This window comes from Tinamus guttatus, unplaced genomic scaffold (assembly GCF_059628265.1).
Source record: "Tinamus guttatus ecotype Peru unplaced genomic scaffold, ASM5962826v1 Tinamus_guttatus_pri_ptg000133l, whole genome shotgun sequence".
Classification (NCBI taxonomy): domain Eukaryota; kingdom Metazoa; phylum Chordata; class Aves; order Tinamiformes; family Tinamidae; genus Tinamus; species Tinamus guttatus.
The window spans coordinates 1481290-1501822 of NW_028288667.1; the positions used below are offsets into that span (position 1 = coordinate 1481290).

Here is a 20533-nt window from a genome sequence, read left to right on the forward strand (position 1 = left end):
GTAATGAACTCAAAAGCACAGAAATTAAAATGACTGAGGAATTGACCGCATCTTAAAAAGTATTATCACAGCTAGATTTGTTTCCAAATATGCAAAAAGCAGGCCTTCTGTATGCTGCTGTTGGGATTTCTTATTTTTCAGTGCACACTGGAAATTCAATCTGCTAACTGCATTCATTAGCTGCCCAAAATACCAGCCCATCTCTTCCCCAAACCACTCAACTTCCCTCTCTTTTCATAGGGATTTGGAAGCAAATAGAAAATAACTGCAGTGTCTTTGAAGAAAGGAGGAGAACCTCTGGTGAGAGCACAGCCTTTGCTCAAAGTTTAGCAATACGCAGCCGAAAGAGCCAATGTAAGGAGCAGTATGGTGGTTACGATGTGTGCCCGAGGCGTTGCGCCCGCGTTCCCTCTCTTCCTGGGCCGGGGCCCGTTGCAGAGCGGCGTGTTGCAGCAGCTGATGCAGACAGAGTTCACCTTTCCCGGGGAGCAGAAGGACTGGTATCCCGCAGACGCGATGAGGCAGGCTGCCGAGGATGCGCACGACTTGCGGTACATGATTCCTGGGACACAGAACAAAGGGTACTTAGCTTGACAGACACTTTCCTCTTTTTTTTTTTTCTCCTTTTTTTTTGTTTTTTTTTTTTTGTTTTTGTTTTACAATAAGATTCACGTTTGAAAACTCTTGGGTCTAGGGACTCAGCCACACACCTTAGTTACAACACAATAAAGTTCTGCACTGCTAGGAGAATCACTCTTGGTTGGATTTTTCTTTTTTATTTTCCCCCCCCCCCCCTTCTTCAAGTCTGGTTGCAACCAAAGCAAATTCTAAACTTGATTCACATTGTGTATTTTATAAACAGAAAATGTTATCTTTTGGGATAACTTGTTTAAGTAACTAAAATTAAAATGGAATTAGTTTGAAAATGAGTCTGGTTTCTTGTGCTGAACACATCTGAAGTGTCTTAAAGTATGTCTACAAAATCAGTTTCCTATGCTGTTAATTTATATATATATATATATATATATCTGTTCCTTTACCACAGAGAAAAAAAAAGACAACAGTGAAAGCAGAATGACTAGCAGCAGAACTTGAAACAAAACAAAACTTGAAGGAAAAAACACTTTCCCAGGGAATGTTAGTTCTTGCCATCTTTGGAGTTCTAAAAAGCAAGACAAAAAAAATGGCTTTTTTAAAGTTGGAAGTGTCCCTTTTAAAATCTATTTTCTCAAATGGGTTTCATCTGAAGAAACTGAGTACTTCCCAATGCACACAGCTGTTATTTTAAAATGTTTCGTAAAGGATGCAAAATACGGTTGTATTTCTCCCCTTCCTAGGGGAATTAGTTGTGGCAGTTCCGCCTCTCATTACTCTGAAATTTTCCTGTAAGTGATATGCTAGAAACTGGTGTTGGAAAACAGCATCTAATACACATAGGCATAGTGGAGATTTGCCCATGTTACTTTGAGGGGTGGAATGGGACACACAGAGATAAATATTTGTATGGATAATGACAAAACTTTTGAGAATCCACCTTCTAGAGCAAGAGTCATTTTCCTTGGGTAGGACACAGCTGCAGGATTCCCATGAAGAATAACACCTCCGTATCCTGAAGCACAGCTCCACCAAGTTTTTAAATACACAGTTAGAAAGACTTATTTGCAGGGAATGGGGTAGGAATATGCCCTGTAAGTACTGAACTTATAGTGCATACACATATTTGTTAAATCCCCAGGACTTAAGAAGCCAGCATTATAGCACCTGTAGTCTTGCGCATATTTCTGCAGCAGTGCCTGCCACCGTGCCACTAACAGCTGTGTAGAGCAACAGAGTACTGGTTAATTGAGTTTCCTGGCTTCAAATGATTTTAAGTAAAGCAATTCCTTGGCACTGTTGCAGCATTTCTGCCACACCAGCAATGCAGGGGGCTTCCCTCTTCTGTGTCCACCCTCCTCCCAAACCTGAGCTCTGAAAGATGGTTTACAACTATGTGTCTAGTTAAAATTTAAAGGTATGTGAAGAGTCAGTGTCAAATCTTCCTCCGACTCCAGTGAGCTCCAGTCAATCAGCCTGGCAGGCAGAGACTACTTGCAGGGAGGATGAGGAGCTCCAGGCCGCTCTACCCTCACCAGCGAAGGCAGGCGGATCGAGGCACAGCCTTTCGTTTGCAGCAGCAGCAGAGTGGGTTTTCTCTTGACAAGCTACTGCTGCCAAGGGGCCTCAACCACATTGAGGGTCAGGTTCGCGCTACTGAAATCCCAGCTTCCATTTCCCGCAAAGACCCAGTCCTTTGTCTATGTTTCTTCCCCAGTTTTCCAAGGACAGAGGCAAATGTGACCCTTCCCATGGCCAGGAGTAGCTTGTTGCCATCCCTTGCTCTTGTGTGCCATCAAACTAAGCACAGTGGTTGTGCTTCCCTCTCTAACGCAGCGCCCAGCTCTTTGCACAGAGCGCTTCCATGCACACACAGACACCCAGCTCAGGCCTCCATGCAGATTTGCCCTTCCAGATTTCTGTTCTCCAGGATAAATTCCACAGAATAATCCTGAGCTCTTTTAGAAATCAAAACATAATATTCCTTTACAGATTGATATTTTATAATACAACTTCTGCATTGTAGTTTCATGCACAGATGGACCATGTTTGTGCCCACATAGAAGGAACACTCTGGCAAGTAATAAATCCCATTGCTATGCTTCTCCTGCAGCTTTTCTGTAAAAATATTTCTTCTAATAGGAAATTTCACTCCTAAATGATTGTTTACTCTCATTCCCAGCTACAGTAATCTGACTTGTAATAAGATTTTTCACATTAAAAAAAAAAGTCAGTGCTTTATCGGGTTTGAGGTATCTGCTTGACTAGAGGCACTCTCGACATCCAAGGGGCTTTTTTCTTTAGGTACTGATGGAGCATTTGGAGCTTGCGAATCAGCTGCTATTATACACTAATTACGTTTCCCAGATTATAAGAACCGCCATGTATAAGCTAAATTTGATCAGGATAAAAAGGCTGTGTTCTTTTTTTTCCCCTCCGTAACTGTCGTTTCTTTATAGTTAGTCGTAACGAAGAAAGACACAGAGATTAATGGAAAAAAGAAAAAAAAAGAAAAAAAAAACAAAACAGAATGTTATCACCAGAGGAGCATCTTGCTTATTTTTGTAACATAGCAGCCATGACCTCATGTGTTTTTATGGTGAGTGCTGGAAAGGCATGACACCCTGAACAGTGAGAATTAAACAGTCCAAGGACACTCACCTTCTCTCCACCATCCTGGAGTCCTAATCGTGGTAGGAAATTAGCACAAGTGACATCCATGTTGCGATGCGAGGGGCAGCACTGGCCTCGCTCCAATAAACACGTTAATACTCCCTGCTTACCGAGTCCAGCTGGGGGATAAGACAGCAGCTTCTCCTCTGGATTTTCTAGCTCTAGAAGATTAATTTCTTCTATGCCTCGAGAGTGTCTTTCCTCAAGGCTCCTTGCTTAAGTGATAGAAAGATGGTTTATTGAGCTGCTGAGCCACTTTTGAATCTATTTCTGAGATCTTCCTGAGCTATTTGCCACGAGCAGACTGACCTGCAGATAAGGATGCAAAGTGGTTATCTGCCTCATGAGGTACATACCATAGATGATACTGCTCATTACTGGGTGTTCTTGATTGTGCCATCAGCTTGACATATACGTTAATACATCACCTAGAAACAGAGTTGCCAAACTTCCTCATGAGCTGTTCTCCTATCTCAATTCGCTCCAAGCTGCTTGCTTGGTGAGGAGACTATGAACTTAACATTTGCTGGGACAGAACTAGTCCCACCTCCCTACCCAATGCTCAGCTAAGTATTTTTATTGCCCAATCTCTTGATGGGCGAGTCCTGAACAAATAATTTAGCCCTTTTCACTGATTCAGCAGAGCCCTGGCTGGACTGTAGGTTCTGCCCATGGTAGGTATAGGTACTGTAAAGAAGTTTTACTATGAATCCTTTATTCATTTTGGCCCCAGATTTGTGGGGGTGATTAAAGCTCTAGTTCAAATGCTAGTACTTTTTAAAAGAAAGGGGATTAGCAAAGGCAGGCATCTGTGTGAAAATACGGTAGTATTCCATCTTTTCTTCTTCCCCAGGCACCATAAGTACATTATTAAAACAGCAGGCTTTGAAAATTTACTTGGCCATCTTCATACCTTTCTCTGCCCCACATAGCATCATACATTTAGAGCGTATCAAGGCCTACAGACTACCATTTCTGTGCAACTTCTATCTCGTTCCATACACTGAAATGCTGAAGGTAAAAATCTTAAAGCTTTTCTGTTACTAAAAAAAAAGTTGCCTAGAGCCATTCCACACAATTGCACAGAACTGCCAAACTCCAAATCTCTGCTTAGCCACTGTCTACTCTTGTGCATTTAAACCCTGGCACACAGTTTTAGCCACATGCAGATCCATTTAGTCTTGACAGTAATAAACAATTCATGCCATAATTTATTTAAACTCCAAACCCAAGACTTCTTCCATCTACCCTGTCTGCTGAGCCGAGTACATGTTCTCTAGACACTGAGTAACAGCTTGTGACTGGAACAACCCAAAAAAAAAGTGACATCACAGATGCTTCTTACTCTGTGTGTATTGAGAAATCACTAGCAGATCCAGCCTGTTTTTCCTATTGCTTGAAAATAGTCCTATTAAGCAAATTCTCAAATTCTTCTGGTTATAACAGGTAGAGAAAAAAGAGCAAGTGTAGGCATGACTCCAACCTAACAGCCCACTGTAATGCTGAGAATGAATAAGTTTTGTACACACCTGTACTCTCAAAGCTCCTTTACATGAAAAATACGTGAAGAGTATTGGAAATTGAAATAGGCAACTAAGATACCGGCTCCTAAGTCAATGATCTGATTACCAAAATAGATGGTCTTTTGGGTTCAAAAAAAAGGCACTGTAGTGACCACAGATCACTGTCCCTCAGGGAATACAAGTGAGCAAAGATGAGGACATATTTTCATAACTTAACGTGACCCAGTGCCACGCTCTTGGGAAAGAGCCCTGTTTTGGGATTGTGAGCTGTAGGACAAGCTGCTGCACTTGCTGCTGCTGTGCAGGGTCCTCTGGGCTTCTCAGTCAGCAGCAGTAACAGCTCTGAGATGTGGCTGTACCCCAGGGAGTTCGTGTTGACTACACAAAAAACTTCTTGCACGTTTCCTCCAAGGAAAAGGAAGAAAACTCAACATCAGGTGACAGTTTTAGACCACATAGGATGAAAGCTGAAAGCATAACTTATGGAATACCCTTATGATATAAATATCCTTGTATGTGCCTTATTTTGCTAGATCTACAAATATCTTGCAGGGAAATGTGGAAGGCATCTACAGGTGAACCTAACTTTCTATGGATTCAGTCCTTGGTCCATTTGCAGCTTTTCCATCCCCTTCCTCCTTGCCTATATTCCCTCAGACAAATCTGGTATGTATTTGCTGCAGTTCACAATGTGGAACATGCAGCCCACGTGAAACATGTAACAGGCACCCCAGCTGTAGTATGCTCTCCTGCTTGGCATGCTACTTGTTCTGGATGTTATTTTAATGCTGAGGGCCGTATTTTCTCTGTAGTTTCAGTAATATATGTCACTCTTTATTTCTTCCCCTAAACTGTGTCACTACCTAACCCTCCACTTGAGTGAAATACAGTACCCTTTAGGAGTAACAAAAACTCTTTGTGCAATCCTGCTGAAATATGAGAACTTATTCCAAGACCAGAACACTAGCTAAACATTTAATATCCTTGTCTGAGGTATATAAAATATACAGTGTGATTATGTTCAGATAGATTTTACTATATCAATGAATTAAAAATCGGGCTGCAAGCCACACATGAACAGGCTTTTCAGTTCTGGTTTCTACTTTTCTTTTAGGTTCTAGTCTGGCTTTGCCCAACAGGGTGAGGTTTTGTAATCCATCTTTCTATGCCTTTTGTAGTTTGGCACTTGATAACAGTCTATTTCTTATTTCTTAGCTAGTACCTGTTTACATCCATCATTATGCAGTCACAGGATGCATTAAGTCCTATCGGGATCTGCCCTCTGGCTTCTGGAAAAAAAAGTGGTTATAAACATTTTCTCCAATAAGGTCCTAAATATTTTAGAAAATAATGGAGTATTGAAAATGATTGCTCTTGCAGGCTTCTTCCAGAAATGGCCATGTTTTAAAATCAGATCTTGTTTGTTATTATATTGGTTGTTTTTTGGTATATGGTTTACTATTATATTGGTGTAAAATATGTTAGGCTTTCTCAACACCTTTGGTATAAGATCGTAAATGCATTGTTTAAAAAATAAGGTTTAAGCCAGTGTAAATCGTAACTGCATCCAACTATGTCCTCTGTGTTTCATTTTACACCAGTTCTTTCCATACATATTTCTTCAACATTATCTCTGGAACTCAGTCATTTAAATAATTTGCACATTGCTAGAAATTCTCATAAAATTTACTAGTTCCTTTCTAAATAGCTGATTTCTAAACAGCATAGAAACTGAGGCACACAAATTAAGTGACCTGAAACATAAGCTAGATAAACCTGAAATCTAAGCTGGGTAACAGCTTCCTGATTCTGAATCCTGTTTTAGGACCACAGCTATTTCATGCTATCTCCTCTCTTTGATGCATTGGTAGACAAGATGAAAGCATATCCATGCATTTAGGCTATAATAGAGTATATAATTCTTGGGAGTGTGCAGGGGGGAAGAACTTACCTTGTCATATTAGCATATTTTCTGAATAAATCCCTATGAAAAATCTACTCAGTATGATCCTAGCTCCATGTATTTGTCACTTTTAAAAACTGCATTTTTTTCAGAATTTATAGATGGCTTTTGACAATGCAAGACTGCCTTCAGCATTCTCATTTGGACCCTAACTGTCATGACATCATGCAGAAATTAGATTTTCTTAGAAAACTGGACAACTAAGCATAATAGGATGCACGGCACCCTGTCTATAACAAGGGGTTGGATTATCGGGACATTTCTTTATAAAGCTGAGGAATGAGGCATCAAGTCACATCTTCTAGTTCTCATACTGGAAACCAGAGGGAAAAGTACATTGCTAATAATGCAATCAGCACAAGAAAGTCTCTTACTGTTACAGCATCACAAATCACAAGCAACACATTAAATTGCTTAAAAATGCATAGACTAAGAAAATTAAGTACAGCTACTAGTGCTAGTATTTTCAGACAATTTTTCTTTAAGGTCATAGAAAGCTACAAACTGAAAGTCAAACTCAACTTTCACCTGTGTGTCTCTTATTTTCTACCATCCCAACCCATTTCTCTGCTCCCTAATGTGGACCAACAGCCAAGAAGGAAAACACACACCCTTGCACGCAAAGCCTGTTCACAGTGTCCCATTAGCTGTGCTTTCCTGTTACAAAGCTAGGGAAATGCCTTGGATATCAAGACCAAAATACACTTTATTTTCTAGCAAGAGAGGTGAACTTAGACTTAACATTCAGGACCAGATATTAGTGTTTTTCTTGGCATAATCGTACCTGCTGAAATGAGCTGGAAAGCCGCAGTCCTAACGCCTTTACAAGTGATAAAATGCTACACCTTTGTAGTAAGTCCCATAAATACTTTTTTACACACGATAGTCTTCTTGCAGCCTACTAATTACTATTCTTATCAAGTTCAGCAGAATGGCTCACATGTTTAAGCCTGCATGCCAGTATCTTTGAAGCCCAGCCAGCTTCTGTAATGTTTGTCATTTAAAATCTTAACATATTTTCATGCTTACCATTTCATAGCCTGATCAACTTCAGAACATGATTACCTTTTTTTTTTTTAAAAAAAAAAACAAACAATCAAACAAAAAAAAATTACTTTTCCCCCCCACCCCACATTGAAAGAACCATTACTAATTTGGCAAAAGAGATTCTCTCAGGTTTTCCAACAAATAACCAGTCTACAAAGGGAAAACTGAGATGAAAACAATTCTGATTTGATTAAAACACACTTGCTAAAGTTTGATAATGCCTGTAGAAGCTGAGACAAGATACGGTCGGGTCACAGAGAAAAGTCTTTGGAAACTCAGATTCATTTGTTTGTGAAACACAAAGCACAGGATGGACAGTCCTAAAGGCGGTTTAAGAGACAACTGGCTGTGGGCACTATCCCTGCAAAATACATTTGTATATCTTTCATACAAGTCCAAGAAATGGAAAAACATAAAAAGCTATTGCCCGTGTCCTGTGGGAAATGAAATTCACTGGACCAGATATCACAACTTCCTTAAAATAATGCAGCCTTTCATCACTTCTGCATTTAGATTTTTGTCGTGACTTTCAAGTCATAAACTGCATGAAGTCAACTGTTAACACCACTGTTGCTTTTCTGTATTTGAAGGTGCTCAAGACAGCAATCTGTTATATACTGCCCACAATTTTACCTTAGCTAATGTATTTAATCCAGTTTACCCTCTATTTGTTTGGAAGTTTTGTGAGCAATGGAAAGTTTGCAAGTGATTTACTAGTAAGAAACTATGCTCTATAGCTTGGCATCTGAAAATAGTTTCTAAATGGTAATACTAATGGATCCACTGCTCTAAATTTTCAGTTTACATTGAAGATTAATGACATACATAAGTGTTTTGTTCACACTAGCATCAAAAATAAACTACCTGTTTTGAGTATTGGTTACTACGTCTTCATTTCATTCAGCACCTGACAGTGCAAGATACTTGTAACCACTGTCACACACCAAGTTTCTTTTAAGCTGGCAATAAATATCTATTCTGTTCTGCTTAGATTTAAAAAACAAGCAGCCCCCTCCCTAATTTTCATAAGCTTTGACCAAGAGAGTCAGTATCAAAGGGAAAAAAAACACAGGCTTGGTGAGGTTCCTTACTGCTTTTTAAAGGGATACTGAGGGTACAGATACTACCTATAAAACTTTAATGCCTACAGTAATTCTAAGGGCATTAAACTTTGTTTGTTGTTTTAATCGTTTTGTCAAGAAATGCACATATAATTTCCCCTTCATATTAGTACTAATGGAGGCTATGCATGTAAATGGAGAGGGGTATGTGTTCCTGTAATCCTAAATGGTCACATATGAAGCAACTTGAGCTTCCAAAATCAGAGGTAATTAATTTTATATAGTACAAATCATGGCACAACTTAGATGCTGCCTTCCTCTGCTTGATAAAACAAATAACTAGGAAATTAGTACTGAAAAAGAAGTCCTAAAATAAAGGCGAAAAAGCACTATTAAAATTCTCTATTGAGACAATCATCATGTTCCTGATGTTCCCATGCACTGCTTTTAAGTGTACAATTACAGTAATTGCTTTAATTACATTGCAGGATTTTATACAACGTGAACACATGAGAAAGGCCACTGCAAACCAAGCAAATAACAGAAGTTTCTTATTGCAGATTAATAATAGAAACAATTAGATTGTTTTCCAATTCAATTGTAAAGCAAAATTCATGAACAACCTTAGTTTTATGTAAAAATAAATTTTAAAATACCCATCGTTCTATCATGGAAATGCTTTTTCCCCCCGCAAAGAAAAATATTTGCAGAAGTAACTTCACAACATCAGAGGGAGACAACCAGAGAAAGAAATGTTTAAAATGTTTACACGGTTTAAAATGTTTACAAAAACACATTTATTTAAAGGAAGTTCTCTGAAATTTGCCTTTGCTAAACTTTCTGCTTTGATTCTCTCCCCCTTCACATTTGACATTTTTATGAGCTATTCATACTGCACATTTCATTCTGCCTTCATGGAGGTTTAGAGCAGCCTTAAGGCTTAGATTGCTCTTGTCCTCAGTAAGAGGCAAACTTCATTATCAGTATGGTTTGTGTGAGTATTACTAGCATGTTTATCAGTATTTTTCTATATATGTGTATGTATATATGTTTATATATAGAGCTCATATATACCATGTAAACATAATAAATTCATATATGTATCACTGGGATGTGTTACCTGGCCCCAATACCCAGTGGGATTTTTGGTTCCTACATTCACTCTAAAAAGCAGCAGAGCTGAAGTCTCAGCATGGAAACTTCAGAGGGGAAGGAGAGGCAAGCGGGACAATCTGTCATTTGTATTTCCACCAAGTATTTTGGAGAGGCATTTTTATAAGAAAGTTCTGGCCCTTCATCAAACATTCCGTCTTCACAAAGAGTTTTCAAGGACCTGATTATTTAGCTGTAGCATGAACTAAAGATCCCTCACTCGTGTTACTGTCTCTGGGACTAAAATTATCTGGTGCAGTCTTCAGTACCACTCGCCATGCCAACCATTCTTCCCCATAAAGGAAGAGAGCACAGATCTCTTTTTAAAGACTAAACTACTAAATTACATTTGTTGTTGCACTGCAGGCAAAGTACTATTCTTCTGCATCTCCCACTAGTACAGAATGTTAATATAACTGCATAAAACTTATTCTAGCATTTTTAAGCTTTATTTACAGTGAGAAAAGGAATGTTTTGTCATTAACCTGACAAAGTGTCCAATTCTGCACACTGATAGATCTCAAAGTGCAACTGAAATGTAAATTGCCATAACAAAGTGCTTGTGCGCTGGGGAGGTGGAATTGTACTAGTTCCACATAATCACTTAGCCAGATACATGCCTAAGCACTTCTCATTTCTCAGTTTGTTTTTTTTAAGCTGTGCAATGGAGCTGGTTTCTATCTGGTATTATGAACTGCTGGGATAATTTGCCTGCTGATCTAATTCAAAATATTCATGACTAATATCTGCATTCTTGGCTACTCACATCAGGGATTGTCACTTTAACAGTTGCTTGGATGAAATATCTCACCTGGACTACAATGTTATTTCCTAAGACTGACTCCCCATAAACTGTGGTAATGTTCTGAGGAGACATACTGATGTTTGAAACACTGATCCTGATTCCACAGTAATGGAAAAGGAGCTGCTCATTAGCTATGGTCAGGTGTAAGGAACTGTTTACAACATACACGGAAAAAGCTGCATACAGTTTTCCATTGAAGCACTCATAGAAAATTTAATATAGAAATTAAGCTGAATTTAGAGCTGGCTTTGCAAAGCCAAATGAACACTAACAAAGAGATAAGAAAGGAAAGAAAAAAAAAATCACTGGCTACCTGCTGGTTCCTACACTGTAGGCACAGAACGTGAATCAGTGATCCCCTTCACTGCAAAACAAATAGATTAATGTATATTGTAAAGGACTGGAGACTAGATCAATGAGGTTACTCATTCTGATCGTGAACTTAATCTAAAAATACTGCATTTAACTTTTAAATAAGGTTTAGGAGAACTTGTAACATTTTGCTCACTGACACAGCTATATTAAGGGCAAAAATGGGTTAGGTAACAGAAATTAAGTTACATTCCTTTGACTGTACCTAGTCAAGAGGAAAAACCTCTAATTATGAGACTGTACTTTCAACTAAATGCAAATTCATATTCTGAGTTTAAAATTCAAACTCAAGTCTATTATAAATTAAAATCAATATTTGAAATACTTGAGCTTTCAGCAAAAAGCAACAACCCAAAGAATCAAGTTATGAAATGCACTGGCAGAAGTAAAATGAATTATTAAATAAAATTTGTAAGAGTAAGGCATTTACATTACACACATTTAAATATCAATTAGGAAAAAAAAACAATAGAAGAAGATTAACTGAATTGTCTATGTTTTACAACTAATCCTCTCTAGAATTGACTGAAGGTAGGAGGGAGACCGAGTTTGCAATATAAATGTCACTCAATTTGAAATAGTTAAAAAAATATATATTTTGTAGCTGGAATTCATAATCACTCAACTTAAAATGAATAAGAGCCGCATTTACAGAATTAAATCAAGTAAAGCAGAACAGTAGTACCTTCTATGTACAGCGAGATAGTTATCTCCTAAAGGGAAAAATCCAAATCCCAGAGCCAATTCAAACACTGCATGTAAAAAATAAAATAAAAAAGCTTCTTACTTATTTTGTGTCTTGCAAATTGATTTCTTCATAGGAGTAAGCACAAGTTACACAGCCCTCTACGCCTCCAATCTTTAAAATGGCTCCAATTAGGGTTTTCAACGCGTCACGGTCACATTGGCAAGTGCACAATCGTGTTTGCTAGCCTGAGAAAACACACCTGCCTGCAGCCAGGGTATGGATCTAGGCTGGTCTTAAGGTATGCCCAGGTGTATATGTGCACATGTGCACCTCTTTAACCTATGAAGGGCTTAATCCACTGAAACACAGTCACCTGAAGGGAAGATTACAGATATGTTGCTGGAAAACTGATGCAGATTGAGTGTACTGAAACAAAAGGGCATCAGGGAAGATGTTAAAAGTGTTAGAAGTGAGAACAATTGACTTTTCTAAACAGAGGAAGATTTACCTTTGTCTATATATCAATTTGATAAGCGGTTCAGACAGCCAAATCATCCATTTAAACCTATGAAAGTTACTGGGGAAGGTTTGGTGTGCGAGGGGCAAAGCCCTTACACTTAACATCTTGTGCTTATAACATCTTAAGGGCTACTGCACCAGGAGCAGGAAGCTAAATGAACTAGAAATCACACAACAATATTTTTGTTACTTCACGGAGCCCAGTGGTCTCTAATGAAGTCGAGGTCCTCTCCTCACTTAACTCATTACAGAACAACTAACTTGGGTGTTCTAAAACACAAGACAATTCTCTCAAAATCTCAAATACCTTCCATCATATGACAGATAAAAAAAAAACAAGAAAAATCAATGTATAGCACAGCGCAAAAAACAATAGGGGAGAGAAGCAGAATCTCAGCTTGCTTCCTCTTGAACACATTGATCTGTAGATATGCTAACTTAAAATTAATTACAGTAAGGGAAAAGCCCCCTGACTTAGAAAAATCAATACTGTGCTCCTTGGAAAGAAAGAGAAAGTTCTTTATAGCTCTCTCGCTCTTGATGTTTTCTTTTATGGATGAAAGCAAGAATGACTACACTTTTCTTCTCTTGAGATGAACCTTTGGAGTATGTGAATTGCTAGAGTAAATAACAGAAAGGAGGGAATTACTAATTTAATGTTCGCTCCTTCCATCCCTTGGGGAAACAGCCCATGTAATTAACTGTAATGAGATTAAACTAACTTGTTATTAATTTCCCAGTGCTGGAAAACTAAATCTGAGACCCATAAGACTGTGTATTAACAGCTCAATCAACATTTGAGTTGGACACTTCATTTTTTACTGGTTTTAAAGGGAAATGATTAACACTATGGGGCTGCAAAGTTCCTCAAAAGTCTGAGAAATTGCATCGGAAGTCCCTTTCAGCAGGACTATGCCAACATAAGCTTCCAGGCAGGACACTGTGACCACAAAGAGCCAAAAGCAACAGACGGGACCCAGTACCAGCTGAGGGGGACACAGTCACTAAGCTCTCACCGAAACTTTTCTCCATTACTTCCTTCTGACACATGTCTTGCACGTTGACCGTACAGTTCACGATGAACTCGGGCGCGGAGCAGTCGTTGTTCAGCTGGAACTCCTCGCACTGGTAGCACTGGATCTGCAGAGCGGAGCCTGCACCAGACACAAGTTTTGCTCAGAATAATAATGCAGAGATGCCCGCGCAGAAGCAACACGTGCCGCAACCGCCGCTCATCCTCGGCGCTCGCTGCTCCTCTCCTTGCCGGCCCTGGGCATCTGGCCGCTCGCAGGTGCGACGGGGAGGGAGGCAGCCCGCCCGGGGGGCTCTGCCCCGCGCTCCGAGCGCGGCGGCTCCGCAGCCGGCACCCGGCGGGCAGCGCTGGGCAGCAGCAGGCGGCGGCTCCGAGCGCGCCCGCCGCGGGGCTGCCCCGCGCCTCTCGCTGCCGACGGGCTCGCTCAGCCGCTCGTGCCCCGCAAGCGCCTTCATCGCTGCTTCGCCCCCTCTCCCGCCACGCGAAGGAGGCGCCGTGCCGGGCAGCCGCCGCGCCGAGCCGCTCGGCCCCCGACGGCAGCGAGCCGCGCCGCGCCGCTCCTTACCTGTCCGCAGGCACCATCCGCAGAAAGTTGCGGCGAGGAGGAAGAGCCGCATCCTCCCGCCGCCGCCGCCGTGCAGGGCATGGGCGGCGGGCAGGGCGGCAGCGGAGGCGCTCGCGCCGCTTCCCCCCGGCAGCGGGCGGCGGCGCCCTGCCCTGCGCAGCGCCGCGCCGGCTCTGAGCGAGCCGCGGGGAGGCGGCGGCGGCGGCTCCCCCTCCTCCCGCAGCACCATGTGACGGCGGCGGAGCGGGGCGGGGGGAACCTCGGCAGCCGCCCGCGCCCTCCCGCCCCCTTCCCCGGCGCGCGCCGAGGAAGGGAGGAAGTTTGGAGAGGCGGGAGGAGCCCCGCGCCGCCCGCCCCGCCGCGCTCCCCGCGGAGAGCTCCCCCTCCCCGCTGCTCTCTCGCCCCCCGAGGGCGGCTCTGCCCCACGGCGGGGCCGGCGGAGCGTGCGTGAGGGGGGATCACCCGGCTGGTCGCACGGCGCGTGCTGGTGTTGTGGCCAGCGGCCGGCTGTGGCGGCGCCTCAGCCCCCGGATGGCGCTTGATGCGTTAAAAAAATCAAAGCACTCGCGAGCGCGGGAGCGGGCAGCTCCGCCAGTCCCCTCCGAGGGGACGGGGCTCGGTCGTCCGCGCGGCGGCGCTTCGGGAGGCGGCTGCGGCGGCAGGAGCCGTTAGGCGGCGGGGGCCGTTAGAGGGGCGGGGCGGCGCGGCGGCCGTTAACGGCCGCGGGGAGCCGTGAGGCGATGGGCGTCACGAGCGAGACGGGGCCGAGCGGCGCCGCGCTCCGCTGCTCTGCGAGACGGCGCTTTCCTGGCGGAGTTCACCCATGCAGGGGGGCGGCTGCTCCCCGCCTCGGCAACCCGCGCAGTTCTCCTCGTTTCGACACCTTGCCTGCCATGAGGGAGTCCGCATGAAGCGGGGACTGCCCTTCAGGGGCCGTGCTGCGAATTCATCTACCGGCGCGAGGGCTTTTGAAGCAGGGGAAACGAGGGATCTGGAAGGGAACTAGTTTGCTCGCATCATGTGGCATCAGAGAACTGACACCCTCTGCACCATCGATCTAGGCTTCTTCTTGTTTTCTTTCCCACAAAATGTACTTACCAGAAACATCTTCATCAATCATTTCTTTAAGTCGATAACTCACGTTCAAAAGTTCCATTAAAATTTACTTCCTTATGCAATACCACTCCCAAATATATATATATAAATATCTCTTTAAACATATATTTTTAAGAGGAGTTTTATTTACGAAAGATGTCTTAAGTCAAAAAAAAGACAATAGAAGTTTACGTTGGAAATTACTTTAAAAAGTAACAAATTGCACAAAATATTAACACTGATCATACAATATCGTTTCAAAGATTAACAGGCATGTGCTAAAGAAACGGTAGGGGCTAGAAATATCCCAAATATATCTAGTTTACAGATTGCTGTACAAAAAATGCCGTTATAAATACTTCACAACTAGAAAAAATACACAGAACCTTTGAAATAGACTTTCCCTTACATATAAACAGTCTTTGTAGAAAAACGAACAAACAACACACACCAATCCCCCTGCTCCTAGATATGTTTCAACTAGTACTGGTTAGCACCAACATCCTGTTTAAGTAGCTCACAAATAGGAGTTGAGTTTTTTTTCTTTTTCCTTTTTTTTATTTTTTATATATTTTTTTTAGGATTTACAGTAAGTAAGACCAAATTGGGGACTACAAAAGGGGTACCACCATATGCTACATTCAGAAATCCGCAGGAAACGATTGCAGAGGAGGAGGTGCGAGTAGCTCGGCTGTGCTGCGGTCTGAACTAAAGGGTAGTTTGTGAAGGTCTCTCTCGTCCGCGACTCCCATTTGCTTGGGCAGGGAATTCCTCTGACCCTGATCTTTCCAATAGTTCTGCCCATGATTTGTGGAGTCAATTCAGACGTGCATTTGCACTAGCAGGACCAGGCCTTCTCACCTGTTCATTTTCTCGCTGTGCCAAAAGTCAGAAGCCTCTTTAAATAAGACACCTGTCGTGAAACTGTAATAACTCAAATGCCTACCTCCCTGGAGAACATACAGGGCATTGCACTAAAAAATAAAAATTCAGATGGGTTTTGTAAAAGGGAGACCGAGAAAGTTTGTTACAGACAAGTTTGGCAGGCTCAGGTTTATAGTAACGCAGTGTTTCTACATACAGTTTTAAGACTAAAACAATTATAAATCCTTTTTAATCTACTAACTTTCCTTGTTAATATTAACATCAATTCCTTTAAGTTAGTAATCTGCCATTACAGGAGCATAGCACCAATTTAAAATTTATTGCTGTCATTTATCCCTACAAATATATTTTTCCAAAATATTTACATCTATACAAATATTCATAAAAGTGCAAAATTAAGACTTTTCTTCTGTGTGTGTGGAACAGCTTGTCTCTTCCATTTTCAGTCTCCCGCATCATGATGAATGCAGCGCCGCCTTTCCTTATTGCTGTGTCATGACAAAAAAAGAGAAATAAAAAAATAAAGCCAGGAACACCCTGCTGTGAATACAACCCTCTGGAGGGAGAATTTTCAGCCATTGTCTCTTCTCCCCTTTCCTGGCTTCCCTCTTTCTTTCAGCTCCTTAAGTGCTCCACTCACAGCCCACTGGAATTGGCTTTATACATCATTAGAGCCTTGGCTGGCACAAGAGGAGAAGCTGTCGTATAAAGAATCACTCAAGGATTCCAAATTGTCTACATCTTGCCGATCTGAGTTATTTAAGGAAGCCTCTTCTTTCTTCCCATTTTCTTCCTTTTGTCCTTCAACCTTGTTCAGACAGTTCTTCTCCTTTTCTAATAAAAGTACGTTATTGCTGTTGAATTTATTGAGAGACTCCAGGGAAATTTTAGATAGTCTATTCTGAGAGTCTCCTTTTGTTTCTTCGGTTTGCTTCGATTTCTGAAATAAGAGAGGAAAGTATTAGAAACGTATTTCTTACAAAAAAAAAAGTTATCTTAGTGTCATTATCATTAATTATTATTCAGAGTTCACAGGGCTCAAGAAAATAGACTGTTATATACTTAAGCCTCTGTCATAATTAAGTGGAATAATACTGTCCATTTTAGGACAAGTCATATCTTTAATGATCCTGCTGAGACAAATAAGGCTCCATTTGCGAAGCAGTTAAGTGCCATCAACATTATAAGTAGCAGATCCTGGAATTTGTATGTGTAACGTATCAGCAGCAGCTTCGCAGTAATTTACATCTACTCCTTTAGGAAATACTTCTGTTTTTTTTGGTGTATGTTTAAATGGGCATTCATCTACAAATAGAGTTTGCATTATGCCAAGGAGAAAAAACAAGGAAAGAAAGAAAAAGAGGCAGTAGACATGTTCAGAGGAGAAAACAGCACTTTCCATAATTTACAGATACAAGGGAAACTTGCTAGAAAATAACCTCACATTTTGCATTTGTAAGCCTATTGATTTCCATGAACCCAAAGCAGCTCTAACAGAAGAGAAAGGAACAAGACAGGAAATTACAGTGGACTGGTCGGATCCCCACAGCCCAGCATCAATCAGATAGTGGCGGGGTCGGCCTTGGGAAGTGCTGTAATTCTGCCGAACACCGGACAACGTGTTAGCGCATTATATTAAAAACACACAGTAGGATTATGCAAGAGTAATTTTATCCCTTTGTTAGCCACTGGTCTTTTCAATCAGAGCCCTGACCAAGGAATTGTTGCTTAGGGAGAAGTTCAATAAAAACCAGCTTTTCATATATAGTGTTTTTTTTTTAATCTGTGTAACTCCTGTTACAGATAGTATTATCACAGAATGTGAGATAACATTGAGCATTTTAGAGGACTCTCAGGTAGACGCAGGACTATCGAAGGTGCTGTCAGAGTGCAAACCATTCCTTATTTTTGCTATTACTATTAAGTAGCAAAGACTGAATTAGTAAATCCCTGTCAGTCCAATGCGTTACTATTTTAGATAGAAAATAAAATGCTTTTTTTTCTTTTTTTTTTTCTCCCCCCTAAGCTCACTAATGATACAGCATGATCAGATACATTGATGATTTGGGTCAATAAATACACAGTTAAAAAGGGTCATTAGAAAATGTGGAAAAATTCCAGTTTCAAATAAGTCGCATTTTGTCCCAGCTGTGCTGCTATTCCTTGGAAATTGTGGGCAAAAGGAAGACTATTACGTAGTATATGGCCATAGTAGTTTATTGTTTTTATGGCTAGTTAGATAAAAATTAAAACGCTTATCTAATGGTTGTTTATGTTGTCCTTTTTTCATTTTTAATAAGCTAAAATTGTCTGGTTGGGGCTAGTATTTGTATCAAACATTCTGGATAAACTTAAGCGAAGCAGTAAGAGACATTAGCCGTAGTAAACGGCACTCTTCTGGTTGGTTCATTCATTAATGTACAGTCCAAAACAATCCACGGGATCTTACGTTAGATGCAGCTTTTAAATGACAGTTAAGACTAAGGTATTAATATCTGTAATAACAGGATTTTCTGAAGTAAAGGAACATAGCACTTGGTGATAAGGACTAATAAAAGTTTAGGGCACTCGAACAGAAATTCCTTACTTTCCTAGCTTTAAAAGTTCTTCTTTTTGCCCTCATTTAACATATGATATATTACTGAAACAGAACAGTTGCTTCACTTCTGTGTAGGCCAAGTGAGAAAATTCTCAGACATAGCATCAGTAAAACACATTCCAGCACTCTTTACTCTCTGAAATACTAAATCTAACATTCTTTATCCTATGAATGACTCAATGATCTTTCTTTGCACACATTTTTTTCCCACTTCACAGGTCTTTTTTGATAAATTGAACTTGGCTGCTTAGCAAAGACTAGGGTCTGCAAGAAGTCAATACTGGTGTTAGGTCTGGGCTAAAACTCTTATCGATTCAACTGGAGGCCAATTTCAACTCTTTGGTACGAGGAGCTGCGTAGGCTGCACGGGTCTGGGGAGACTGGCATGAATTCATCCATATGCTCTACATACATGTAGATCAGCAGTTTATTATAGCCTGCAAGCACAGTCTGAACTAAAATCCTATCTTAATCACACCCTGCTTTGCCATTTCATATTAGGCTAGTAAAATATATTAGAACAACTGCAGGGTACAAAATTCTTCACTAAAAATTTTAAGCAAAGTTCGTGAGCCGAGTGAAGTTGAAGCAAAACCTGCTGGCAAAAGACACACAGAGTAGTGAACGCTATGATAGAGACTCATAAATGTAATGCAGAGAGGTGTTCTTAGCCTATAACACCTACTATTATGCACCAAGAAACAAAAGAAAAAAGTAATTTCGAAAGTTGCTATAGCAACTTTTATTATGAAAATAGAGACAATTTTGTATTTGGAAATAAGTTACAGATGCTTTAGAACATACAGTTGCCCTCATTAAATATGTCTTAACGTCCGCTTAAATCACTTTGTCAAAAATATTTATCTTTTCCTTTAACACATTACTGTAATAGCATGCAAGACAAATGTATCATGTAATAATAATGCTCATCTAATCTGGCAACTCATACTTCGTTGTTTTTTTTTTCACTTGAGAGTGGTATAACCCACTTAGGACCTATTGTTATGACATCTAGGGCCAAATACGGCTAATTTTATAATCAAATAAGAAAGCTGTATCATCTAGACTGGACTTCTCTCATTCTCATTAGGAGCATAGTTGCACTTAAATAATCTGTTAAATTACATCATATTTGGAATAAAATGTTATATAATGCTACTTGTAAATACAAAGTCCCTGAAATACAGAAATAAGCTCATTCCCATCCTGAATCCTATGAGCAAAAATAAATAAAAGTCTAAGTATAAATATTAATCTAAGAAGCTCCATAATCATCAAATCATTCTTATTGCAGAGTAACGAAATAATGTACACTCCTAGAGGTGAAAGGCCATTGATAATTTATATAAATTTGGTGTCTCAGAAAGAGTTACCCCCCGTCCTTTCAATAATTGTTTCTCTAGTTATTAAAGACACTATTTGGAAAAGTTATTACCAGAGAGTATTTAGATCCATCCGTCGTGTATCCAAGAGACCTGGGCGGTATCTGGGAATCGCGCACAGAGCCCCTAGGCTCCAGGTCACTGGTTCCAGCCAAATCTTTTCCCTGTGAGTAGTGACCAAGCAAAGGTTCCTCCCAGCAGCCTTTCTGACGGGCTCTTGTCTTACACTGGTGGGTGGCCAGACCCTCTGTGCAGCGATGCTCTCTGTGGGTCTTGCCACCCAAGGAAACAGCACTGGGTCACCGTCCTAGAGCACATGGGCGCAGAGCTTATTTTACTTACGCTAACTATGTTTTCCACATGGAAAATCCTGAAGCTAATTGTGCTAAGAACAGGCATTTCTCATGCATACCACCCCGGATTTACAGCCTCTAGGTAGGGGCAGCAGTAGCTGTTCAAGTCTGTAGCAGATTTTCTGCCAGCCAGAGCAGTGAGTGGTTGTCAGAAGAGGAGAGACTCTCTGACCCAGCACAGACACTCGAGAGGAGTCATCGCTTCCAAACAACCCGGTGAGTCA

The 20533-nt window shown here is 41.0% G+C and overlaps 2 protein-coding genes across 2 annotated transcripts in view; both read right to left on the bottom strand.

The window, feature by feature from the left end:
- Positions 1 to 326: 326 nt before the first annotated feature.
- On the bottom strand, positions 327 to 14118 carry LYPD1 (LY6/PLAUR domain containing 1). Its single transcript, XM_088521802.1, has 3 exons — positions 13996 to 14118; positions 13414 to 13551; positions 327 to 562 (listed from the first exon to the last, which is right to left on the bottom strand). The coding sequence occupies exons 1-3, from the start codon at positions 14045 to 14047 to the stop codon at positions 327 to 329; spliced, it is 426 nt and encodes a 141-aa protein (XP_088377928.1). The 5' UTR covers positions 14048 to 14118.
- A 2010-nt stretch (positions 14119 to 16128) lies between these two features.
- NCKAP5 (NCK associated protein 5) overlaps positions 16129 to 20533 on the bottom strand; it is a 322734-nt gene continuing 318329 nt past the window's right edge. Inside the window, exon 20 of the mRNA XM_088521803.1 lies at positions 16129 to 16915. Coding sequence (XP_088377929.1) covers positions 16634 to 16915 — 282 coding nt within the window. The 3' untranslated portion in view covers positions 16129 to 16633. The remainder of the gene's footprint in view (positions 16916 to 20533) is intronic.

Excerpts from the sequence above, each read along its gene's own strand:
- LYPD1 (XM_088521802.1), bottom strand. The coding sequence starts at position 14,047 with ATGCGGCTCTTCCTCCTCGCCGCAACTTTCTGCGGATGGTGCCTGCGG. Across the intron at positions 13,552-13,995 it reads CGGATGGTGCCTGCGGACAG|GCTCCGCTCTGCAGATCCAG; the intron begins GTAAGGAGCGGC and ends TGTCTGGTGCAG. Across the intron at positions 563-13,413 it reads AGTAATGGAGAAAAGTTTCG|GAATCATGTACCGCAAGTCG; the intron begins GTGAGAGCTTAG and ends TCTGTGTCCCAG.